This window comes from Agelaius phoeniceus, chromosome 3 (genome assembly GCF_051311805.1).
Source record: "Agelaius phoeniceus isolate bAgePho1 chromosome 3, bAgePho1.hap1, whole genome shotgun sequence".
Classification (NCBI taxonomy): domain Eukaryota; kingdom Metazoa; phylum Chordata; class Aves; order Passeriformes; family Icteridae; genus Agelaius; species Agelaius phoeniceus.
In genome coordinates, this window is record NC_135267.1 from 24,122,943 (window position 1) to 24,135,330 (window position 12,388).

The 12,388-nt window shown below is 36.3% G+C and overlaps 1 protein-coding gene across 2 annotated transcripts in view; it reads right to left on the minus strand.

Annotated features, from left to right (window-relative positions):
- ME1 (malic enzyme 1) overlaps nt 1–12,388 on the minus strand; it is a 154,318-nt gene that overhangs the window by 59,101 nt on the left and 82,829 nt on the right. For both annotated transcript variants that reach the window (XM_054630403.2, XM_077174877.1), the window contains exon 6: nt 9,205–9,308. In XM_054630403.2, coding sequence (XP_054486378.1) covers nt 9,205–9,308 — 104 coding nt within the window. The remainder of the gene's footprint in view (nt 1–9,204; nt 9,309–12,388) is intronic.

The window sequence follows — 12,388 nt, forward strand, 5'->3', positions numbered from 1 at the left end:
ATAATTAATTTTTCAGAAGGCAAGACTGTAATCAAAGATTTTAATAAAAATTTGACAGTGTAAAAATATCTCTTGATGTCTGGATCATGATATCCTGCCAGAGAAACAGACTCCATAGGTTTTCAGATGACTCCAGGGCTGCCAAATGCAAAACCTCTAACAAGACAGGCTTTCTATTCTGCAGCACCTGAAAAAGGTTAGATAGTAGATAGATAGATATGGTGCAGAACCAAAGTATATGTAAGAAAGTAGACACAAGTATTATTGCTAAATTTGGAGATTCTCATAGTTGGCTAAAGCACATGAGAGATGAGATTACTATGAGAATTGTAGAATTTCAGAGACTTGCACAAGTGCTTTCTGTTCTTACACATGGGACCACAAACACAGATGACATCTAGGCAAAAAATAAGCTGGTTAAACATTTACAAAGCATATACCCTACCTGAAATTAAGACTAGATAAATTCTTTGTGGGAGCTTACAGCTTATTAAAAGAATACTGGTTTCCTCCTGTGGTTTTTCACTTCAGATTTGAAGACTCTTCCTTTACTAGTAACTATCAAAACATTTCAGTTTATCTAACAGACACAAATAAGCTTGCTCTTATTCATATGTTCTGTTGAAGGAAGAAGAACTCCTGTACAGAGTTTCTAGATCAGAGCTCTATTCCAAGAAAGAGCAAAGATCCCAAATAACTGTTCCACCAAGGTCTTTTAAAATAGGGAGAGAGAAAAAAAAATTAATTTACTTATAGCAGTAGAAATGAATCACAAAGCAATTATAATAAAATTAAATTTATACATCTTTTAACGAAGTATTTCAGAAATAGTATAATCTATGGTTCTGTGATTCTAGAAAGGTGGTTTTACTTTTTCTAGCAGTACTTAACTCCATTTTTATTAAATTCTGCATAGTTTATTTTGAAAAATCCCTACCAGCAATCTCTTTCCAGTAGCCATTTAGGCTTACTACAGATCAGCAAGTACACGAACAATTAACTTTGATGATAAAATCCACCAAATTTTAGTGGAGTACTGGAACGTACTTCACTAATTATTCTCTCACTGTTTCATAAGTAAAATGTTCGACAGCTTTCTGGTTTTGTACAAAGTTAGATCCCATTTTTAAAAAGAGAAATATCAGTGACATGGTGCCAGAGATAAAACAGTAAAGACTTTTCTTCTGCAGGAGCCAATGCAGGGAGAGCAGTAGAAATTCTTTCCACCACATTATGAGGAAAATCTAAAAAATAAGGGATGAAAAAAAAAAAAAGCATCTTCAAATCACTCATACCCCAGTCTAGTTTTCAAAATGTGTCCCTTTTTTCTCTCATATACACCTCCAGTTCTATAAAGGATGACCTACCAGATGACTATTATCTGTTTCTGGGGATACAATCAGTTCCTTTGGAACTCCAAAACTTAGTTCTTAAAATAAATTCCCTTACACAACTGCGAAGAACTTTTATGATTTTGCAATTAAACAAACACATTAGCTTAACAGATAACATGATTTATTCAGAAGTTGTTAGCACTGGCAGCACTGTTGAGTGTCTGTAAAGTGTCAGTTGACTGCACTTACATATGGTAGTGGGCTTGAAGTGTCATATTGCATTTTTCAGCCATGGGTAATATTTTTTACAGTGGTTTATAAACACCAGTGATTGCTAATGCAAAAATAAGATGTGAATCTGGAAATTCCAAAAAGGGTAAAAAATTCTGCAGATACCAAATACTGTCTCCTTACCTCTAGATTAAAAAAACAACAATGAATCCGTGAAATGAATCAATTGTATGATGTTGCAATTAAGAGCATCAATCTTTAGCTCCCTTCAATTAAGCAAGCTCTCAGTTTGCTTTATTGGCATGAAATTGGTATAAAGAGACTGCAGGGACAGGACAAGAGAGGCAGTTCCCAGCATTCAACTGATAATGTACACAACTGCAGAATTCAGCTCTGGAATGCTTTTGAATCCCAGTCCCAAAATCCTGGCAAAGAGTTCATATGACAAGGCTTGCACAGCTGAAACACTAACACAGCCATAACCTCAGTATACAGTTAAATACGTGCATTTCACAAGTCAGCATTTAAATCCATATTTAAGCACCAAAAGAGAAATATCCTGATTGTCAGAAGTACTGTTTGTCCACACTTCAATACACTATACAGCTAGGCAAGGACATATGGATTACTGCTAGAATTGTAGGATGGCCAGGGAAGTCACTAAAGTTTCCACTGCAATTTTCCTAGGAAGACTAAAAAAAAAGTGATTGAGTCTAGCAAGGGCCCTGTCTTGCAACAATCTCAAGGAGCATGGATAATTAAATTCTGGGAAAACACTCATTTGTCTAATCTGGGCCTATAGCTCTTTGGCTAATGTCACTCAATTTTTAATACAGTGATGACAACACTTTAAATAAAATAATACTTGGGTATGAAAATATCTAAACTTCAGTTCTAAGATAGATCCATGGCAATATATCTAGTCTCTCATGGTATATTTTATTTAAAAAGGATACAACTACAATGCAAAATAATATAAAAATGCAGCTATACAGCAATTTCCAAGTGCCTGACACACAGAACACTGAGTCATGATGGCTTATTGCTAAACCAGACAGTGACAAAACAAGTCAGTAACAACCAAATGATGAAAAGGGTATGTCAGTGGTATTTATTAATGGCTTACTATTTGTAGGCAACCAGGCAGCAGAGGCATGCATGGGCATGAGCTGATCCACTGCCATGGACCAGAAATCTCAGCAGCAACAGTTTGGGTGGTATACTCTGAATAAAGCACAGCAGTGTTGTTCTCTGCTAGAGGTAAAGGACCAAAGAGAGATGAAGCACTGAGGTACTCAAATCCAATTAGCCAGACCATCAGTGACTGAAAGTTTTCCTGAGAGCTGAAATATAGGTAGAAATACTTCTTGACTTCTAGTGGGAAAGAGACTGAGCTAGGATAAAAGGGAGAGATAATTTACTGCATTCTGATGTGAACTGAAGCCAAACTTTTGATATTTAACTTTACTAGAGTTTCCAAAAGGGGAAAAAAATAAAAGAAAAAGGAAAAAAAAAAACCCGAAACTGCTGCTTCTGACAGCCTGGAAAACTACTGTACTTCCGTAACAACAATATAAACCTTGTTAAAATATTACACTCACACAAATTATTCAAATAAATCAACATTCACTCCATTTACAATACAGTGCACCAGCTAACTTCTGTTGGGAATGCTGCCCACCATTTGCTGGAGCTATAAAAGATGAAGGAAAGTAACTGAGATTATCCAGGCCTTTTCCATTTGAAAAATCCCTTTCTAAAATAGTTTGGAGAAGAAAGGACTAGGAACAGCATGTTCTACACTTCTTGAGTTTTGAATGGCTGAAGCAAGTCTGGGACATAATTAAGCATTATTAGAATACATAAATACATCCAATTTGAGCTGCAGATGCAGTTTTGGTACAAGAGGCATATTAAAAATAGTAAAATATTCCCCCACTTGCTCTATCCTATCTCAAAACCCAAAACAACAGCTTTCCCTCTCAGTACCATGCTTGAGGATTTTGGTACTTTTTGTTTTCTTTAAAGCATGAATGAGGTTTTATTTCTTCAAGGCTCCTCTGCTAATCTTTGCTAAGAATTTCTCTTAAGGTCTTGCATCACAAGCAATAATAGGTTTCTCTCTGCAAATAAACTTGATGTGATTAGGTTCTGTCTATTCTGCTATGATTTTGCTTCACTGACAGACTCACTTTTCCTTATGCTACTTACTGCATCCAAAAAGTCTGCACAGCATATATTTGTAACATTTCCAGCAACCATATATGACTTAACCACCAAATGAACCAACAGGAAAGGGAAGAAGGATACAAGGCACTAAATAACAAAACCAAACCAACCAATCAACCAACCAAAAAAATTGCTTGCCTACATTCTTCTTTGCATTTATAAAGATATTCATGCTAGGAGTGAATTAATTAACCTACTCCCCCTTACACAACAGAACACACAGAAGCAGATGTTTTCTACCAAGTCTTCTTTCCTCCATGTCAGAGCTGCCTGGATCTGGCAACTGAAGGAGTGCCAAATGTGCACACAGGCATCCCACCTCAAGAAACACAGTGCAGTTAGTTTACTCCTCTTTTTCCCCTACACAGGCAGGTGAGGACAATTCCAAGCAGGGTATCCCACTAAGCACCACAGCCTGGGGAAGGATTCAGGGTTCCTTAACAACCTTCCTAGAGACGGCATCATCTGTTGACAATTTAAATGTTGCAAGTGGAATCAGTTACAAGTCATCATGGTTAATCACAAGATTAGAAGATTCTCCTCAGGCAAACCATCACAGTTGCTTGAGCTATTATAATAAAATATAAATTCTGATTATGAAACTGTTTGAGTTTTCCTCTTCCACTGTCCATTATCCAAAGAAACAGATCCTCACTTAAAACCACAATGTAAAAATACTTTTTTTTTTTTCCAAGAGCCTTTTTTAATAGTCAAACAAGCTAAGGAGCCTTCTAAAAGGTCTTATCTCATGAGTATAAAAAACTCCACCTGGGAGTCTAGGTGGGCAAGGAAGCCTGGACCCAGGTAGTTTCAGGAAGAGCACAAACCCATCAATGACTGGAAATGAACCTCAGATGTAAGCACAGGAAGGAACTGAGGGTAGGTTCAGAGAACAACTGTAGCTGTAGTCAAGGCAGCCTACAGGCTACTGCCAAAGGACCCACCTTTCTCATATCCTGCTGTCCACAGTGATCCTCATTAGGAACTTAATATTCACTGCATGGTGGAAGGAGCAGGTAGTCATAGATTTGACAAATTGCTTCAAAGGGCCTAATTCCCAATGAGGGAAAAAATCTCAATACAGAAGGATCTTTGCTAAGTCTGCCATAGGAGGGAGTTGTTGCAGCAGCATTTCTTCTGCACACTTTCTGACAGCCTCTTTAGCTTGATCAATATGGGAACATAGAGGCACACCAAGACAATGTAAGTCTTGGTCTTGCACCACTAAAGTGCAAAAGAGGACAGAGGCACCAATGCTCCCACAACCTGTGCTTGGACAGGTCAGAATGACTGTGTGGTCCAACCACTCCCTTAATGATGCATACCTATATGCACCTTTTAAGTTGACTTCTTGCCAGTACATTCTCTTGCCAAAAGTAAAGACTCTATGAATTAATTAATTTAGTCACAAATTGAACTATATTCTAATGTAATCTACTAAATGAAAACAGCTATTAAAATATTTTTCTATTTTGATTTTGTGGATATATTGCTTTTACAGTTGTTCTCAAAGTTAGCTAAACCATATTTACCATAAAACATTGCTTTAAAGTAGTACATGAAGTGAAATGAAATACTGCTACCATCTGTGAATAATGTAATCAGGCAAATGAGGAATAATGACTGCATCATGGTAATTTAGGATGGAACACAGTGAATTACAATTGTCAGCAGTTTGGTTTATAGCTCACAAACTTGAGAAAAGCACAGCATATAAAAAGAGTGGGGAAGGATTTAATCAAAATATCATTACAGAAGAGAATGTAAACGACACATGGCATTACTTTTCAAGGGTCCATGACTATTATTTGTATCTTGAAGTGTAACTGAAAACTTACCATCACACACACACACAGAAAGATAACTTCAGTGATACAGGGCTGCTCATACACATCACAAATCCCCAAGGTTTAGCTCATAACAGTGGAATAATTCCATCTAAATCTTTGGGGTTGTGGTAGATAGGCAAGGAAATAATCTATGGAAAATCCCCCAGATTCTTTCCATTTTCTAAGTTTCCTATCTGTTCATAGGCCAGAGGTGCAAGTCAGTATTTTCCCTGCCTACTATAATGACTTCTATTGGGGATGATCAGAAGCAGAAAGCAAGCTGGTAGGATGGTGTTCTTCACTTCTCTGACATTCTGTTGAGGGGTTCAGGGTAGCATTATCTTTACCAGATTTGTGAAAATTAAATATGCTTTGAAATGGGGAAAAAATTTCCATACTCTTTAAATCTCCTCCTTGCATTAGACAAGGAAATTCAAGTCCCTGTTATTAAAAAGATGCTTTTTTCCTCTCCTTTCATTTCTTGTTCCATCTCCATTCTACATATTTTCCCCTCAAGCATTTCCATAATCCTTTCACTGCTGTACATGAATACCTCTTGGCCACTGATATATTTCTCTTTGCATCATCACAGTCGAGCAGAAAAGAAACAGGAACTGGAATAAAAAGAGAGTTATTTTCTCTGGTTACACATGAAAGTTTGGTGGATCAATCCCAGCTACCAAAGTGTTGTTTAGCAATCCTTCCTTTCAAAGTTTCCTCTGTAAACATAGATATTTAAAAACAACTTGGCATTTGGAAAAACTTACTTGTCTGTATAAAATGTTTTATGACCCATTTCTGCACAGGGCAGAAACTTAACAAATGTGTCTGAATTCCAGTTGGTATTATGTTCTTCACTGATGAAGACAACTGTCTGTCTTTTTCTCCTGTCATAAAATATTCCTTCCACTTAGAATATTCTTGTTCCTCTAAATTATTGCACTGACACAAAAGCAAGAACCACCTGGTAATGCCCAGAGAAATTGTAGTACCTGCCCTCAGAGAGGGTAGCTGCTGGCACTGGTAATAAATAAACAAACAGATAAATGTATACATATGTAAATAAATAAAAGCTGTTCACTGGATTTTTGTCACCAGAAATCCAGATACTTTCCATATGTTCCTGCCTTCCCTCATGTGGGAAAAATCATAATGTACTAGTTCCATTCTGCCATGATAGCACACTGGATACTGTACCAAAATCTTTAAGTAATGATTAGCTTAAGTTTAGGGTTTGTTGGTTTGGGGTTTTCTTTTCTTTTAATCCTGACTCTCATAAATAATTTTGTTTCATAAGTGGAACTTTTTTTTAGAGTGAATATAAGCAGAAGCTGAGAAGGAAGAAAGTATTGCAGTTGATGAAACTATACCTTTATATGAAGCACTTTCTTTATTATCATGCCATTCATTGTATAAAGGTGACATTTCAACATGAAACACTATAAATTATGCTGCATAAAAATTTATAAATTTTAAAAAATTAAGATTTTCAAAATTTAACAATCATTCAAGATGACATCTAGGAAAATTGCCTGGAAGCCAATAAAAAGGGCCTAATTCTAACTGTACAGAGCGCACTGCCCTGTACTGCTGCCCACTCCTTCTTGCTCCCAGGCAATGCTGCTAAAACCTGGCTCTCACTTCTGTTAGCATTTGGCCTCTCTGGAGCATTATGAAGGTGAAAAAGACCTAAAAGAGGTAATTCACATAGCTTTCCAACTTGAAAATATCTGTCATCACCCTGTCTTTAATTTAGACTTATTAAAAATACGTGACAGCCTTGTGCTTTACACTATTCATGATTATGTATGTCTTGGAGATGTACTGAAAACACCATGACAGCAGATTTCACCAGAATTTATCCCATTCCCAGAACTGATTAGGCAGTGCTAAATAAGCAATCTTCTTTTGGAGCACCATGGCAATAACTAACAATAAATATGACTAACATAAAATTTAACAGACCAAACATGCATCTAAGATTAGCAAAGCAAATACTCAGTGAAACAGACAGCAGAAGGCCAAGAAAAGTGAAAAGAGGAAAAACATAATAGAAACTTTCATAAGGAAAAAATAACTATCATGTAACCAAAGTATACAATTACCTAGATCACCACAACGTTTGTAAAGGAAATCATGACCTGCATGTTTAACAGTCAGACCTGCTATGCCAGAATCAGCTGTAAGTGCTAAGTCTGCCAGCGGCACTTTAAACACAAATCTGGATTTAAGGAAATGTAAAATTATTGAGCAATTGGACTCAATTTTTATTTAACTACATCACTTTTCCCTTCACCTTAGTAAATGGGTATCATAATGAATGTAGGTGTCACACTACAGGCAAAACAACTCACAAGTAAACCACGCAAAGTTGGAATTACAATTTTTAAGTGCTGCACTTCAAACATGAACTTCAACCACTGCTGACCAGGACAGATTTAGCTGAGAACAAAGTGATCTTTCAGAAGGTCAAGCAAACACAAATTGCTCAAAATTGCTCAAAATTACAGAGCTTAAAAGATGTTTAAGTAACAAGCGCATGTCAACCAGACCTTCAAACATTACTGAGATAATCTTCTGCTTGACTCTGATTATTTCCTTTAGTATCAAGAACAGTGGCTCATTTTAAAGAAAGGGCAAGTTAGAGAATGCATTATGTTAGAGATTCTCAAAAAACAGACCACAGAGCAATTTCTAATGCTCTGAACATTCTTTTAGGGAGGTTACTCTATTAGAAAGGTTCACCAATGTTATCTGCAGTGTTTTTCAGCAGAGTAGCAAACATACAACAGGACAGTCACACCAGCAACTTCCATAGGAAGATTATGAACAAGGGAGTGGCAGTGGGGATGATGGGGAAAAGTGTAGGTAGTACATGAAAGAATATGGGTTTCAGGCACAGAAATTAATACCACTTCTTGGCCAAGTTTCTTTTGCACAGCAACCAAGGCAGAAAGAACAGAAGTTATGTATACCCAGGTAAGGTCTCTCATGCAGATGGGGCACAAGGCAAGACTGAGGAGCTGGAAAGTATTTCCAGGTTCCATAGCTCAGCCTCACCTTTGGGAGGCAGATGGAGAACACACATTCCACTAAGGATCCTGGCAACTGAGCTATTTTAGATATACACATTGAATGCAGAGCTAGAACTCAAAATACTTTAACAAACAAGGAAACTATGAGCAAATGTGTTATTTGACATGCAAAGAGAACTATTTTATGCATCTAATAATAAATTTAACTACTTTCTGTATATGAAAAGAGAAGCAGTGAAAGATCAGACTTGGTACCAATACCATGACGTTTAAAATTAAACACTGAAAAATCTAAATCTTGAAAATGAAGTTTGAAAAACTAGTTATATCCAGATGAATTTTGCTGCTCATACAAGTCAAGAAACTGCAATATTGAAGGTAAATACCTAAGGCAGTTATAAACTCATAAAATACTATGCTCAAAATAAAAATTATCTGGAACCTAACCTAACTCTGTTGTCTTTTCATAAGCTACTGACCTTTATTTCTCTCAAGATGAAGTTCACAGTGGAATTCATCAATAAGTAGCACAGATATATCACTTACCTTTCAGTCACAGCTTCCATGAATTCATCAAGAAGATCATCATAGGCTTGACCTCTAATTCTCTTGTGTCTCAGCCCAATATACAAAGGATCTTTCAGCAATGCCTGTTGAAAAAAAAATGTTTGAAATACTACATGAGCAAGTTACAATACTACACTCAGTTAATAAGAAAGAGACAAAAATAGAGTGTTTGAGGATTAACCCAAGCATATGAAGAACATATCAATTTATCCACCCCTACATTAAGACCAAAGAAACAAAGAGATTAAAGAAACACCCTTTTGTATCAAGGAAAAGGGATACCCTAATCTCAAAGGAAGTGTATAGTTTCCAAGTAAAAAAGTAAAGTTTACTCTGAAATGTCAGGTTTCAAAAGTATCTTTTAAAGTTTTGGTAATTTTCTATTTTTCTTTTATATCCTGAAAGTGCTCTGACCTTTAAAAAAAGCTATTTTCCTTAATTTTAGCATAATGTTTCACAAATCTCTCCCAGAGTGCATCATTTCAACTGTGTTGATGAGCTGATATTCAGAAAATGTGCAGTTTTCTAAAATTTAATATGCCAAAACGTAACCAACCCATTCTCTTTTCCTTCCAAGCTTATTAGATTATCAGTTATATTCTAGAATTCTTAATTTCAGCTATCCATGTTCCATCAGTTGGGTATGATTTCTGAATTTGTCTATGCTTAAATCTTGTACTTCTTTCTTTAGCTGTATGATCCATACTTCCATAAAAACACTAAGGCTATATCACTCCATGTCTTCACTACTAGAAGGTTTGATGTATTTCCAAATTATAACTTGCAAATTACTAAATTTATACTTCCCCACAACAAGCATCACACTTCCACTGGCTTTCCCAGGAACTCAGGTATAAAGACACTCTTTGTTATTATTTCTCACATGCCTCTGAAAACAAATAAGCTGATTTCCCCATTGTCTATAGTGTGCAATCCTCCCACACATGCCCAAACAGCTTGCAGAATAGCTCAGAAGCTAGCAAAACATTTTTCATCCAAAAACAATTTGTAAACTCAGCAGGGTGGCAGAAATTTTTTGTACATCAGCTTCAACTAGAAAAACATTGTAAAGAAAAATACAGACCAACTTGTCTTCCAAGTGAGAGTCTTCAGAATGCAAAATTAAGCAAAAAGTCTGGAAAGCTTTCTCTTCCTGACCCAGACTGGGAAACAGAAATCTGATTTCAGAATTTCAGAGAAGGGCCTAAATTCCCATCCCAGCTTTGTTTTAAATTGTAAAACTGAAAAAAAAAATCCTCTGGGTCACAAGCCCCTGTTAAAGAATGATTTGAATCAGTATGGAACTTAAAATCTTTGGTGGCATTCTGCCTCCCCAGGAGTTCCTGATACAGACCTATAGACAGAGGTGTTTGTATCTCCCTCACATTTCTCCCCACTTCCACAAAGATGTCAAGAAATAAGATTCTAATCTTTTAAAAAAATCAAGCAGGTGTTAAAGCTGAATTTTCTTGCTAAATTAATCACCAATTCAGAGCAATTTTTAATACATTACTTACAGCCATTCAGAAGTTGTTAGTTCAGCTTTTTGAAGTGAAACACAAAGCTCAAAATTAAAATTACTTTGTAAGTGAAGGTGACATTATTACACTGTAAATATTTCATTTATTCCCTTCACCAACACACAGTAGCATTTATGTCTAAGTAGCACATTTTTTTCAGAAATAATTTTGCCTGTGTATTCACATTATGCTAAATATTCTAGCAGCAAAATCAAAATAATAATTCTGTACCTACTCTACATGCTGCAGGAAAAACTGGCAAGAGTTTGATCTAATATTTGTCAACGTAATTTTCCCTTTTGTATAGTCTTCTTGTTTTGATATAATCACTTCAAACTTTATAGTCGAGAACTATTTCTGAAATTCTTTTTTCATTTCAAGTTTTTCTAGTTATTAAAAATTATCTCAAGAAAACTTGAAAAATCAAGGATAAATTTATGTATCTGGAGGATGAATTTGCACAAAGTGCAAATTAACTTTTCAACAACTGGAAATCTTCAGGCAATTTTGGAGAGCCCATATGAGTTGTCTAACACTTCTCACCAGATTGAGCACACAAGGTTGGAAAGAAGAACGGCCAAGCTCAGAAGCCTCTGTCAGGAACATCATGGTAGGACTCAGAAGCAGCAATCTCACCTCTAAAATCCCATTGCTGCAGTTTTCCATGCCCGTAGGCTTCTGCTATTCCATGTCCTGTGCATGGATACCGCATGCTCCACTGTCCAATTCAGAGGAAATAACTTAATCCCTTTCCAACTCTCCTAATTTTCTTCCTAAACTGATTTGCTCTTTTTGAAGAGCTTCCACAAGCTTTTTATTAAGCAATGTCTGTTTTCTCATTTTATAAAACAATGCTCAAAGTGAAAAACAAATCTTTGGTTCCTTTATTTTTTAAATTCTGAAGGCATGTTTCTAAAACACTTTGCAGCCAGATTGAACCAGTCTAATTCCTTCAAGAAGGCAGTTTAGATGGGCAGTGATTCTGTGAAAGTTCAAGAGAAACAGGCATCACATTATTCTGTTCAAAAAGTGCTAAATCAGCCTTTAAACATACATAGGCTCCTACACTCCTTTTGCTACTTCTGCATTTTTCATATCTGTGAGCATTTAAATCTATAGTCAACACAAAAACTCAGAACTCCAAAGCAGTTCCATTTACAGGACCATTGCTTGAGTTTATTCACCTATCTTTTATGCTGAAATTTAATGTGAAATATTTTAAAGAATTATTACAGTGTTTCTGGAGTGTTGATAAACCTCTAGCCTGGGAAGTCTCACAAGCAGAGACAATTAATTCAGCGACACATCTCTGATGAAAAGCTTGGCCAGCTATATACTCACAGTTCAGAATTCCTTTACAGCTCAGTGCATTCTGCTTAACAAACGTTACAGTTTGACATGAAATAGCCCCAAAAAGTTCCTTTATGGTCCTGTTTGGAACAACGTATGAAGAAACCCGTGGCGGACACAAAAGAATGAAACATTCAGCAAGTGAAAAGAACAGTGGTCACGTCTGCGCCCTGAGTGGCAAACCATTGTGGAGCCGCTCCCTTTCCAAAGGCCGCTGAAGAATGAATAAGCTGCTTAAGCACATTATCCCCTTATTCAGGTCAACACCATGCAAACCAGGACCGTGGTGCTTG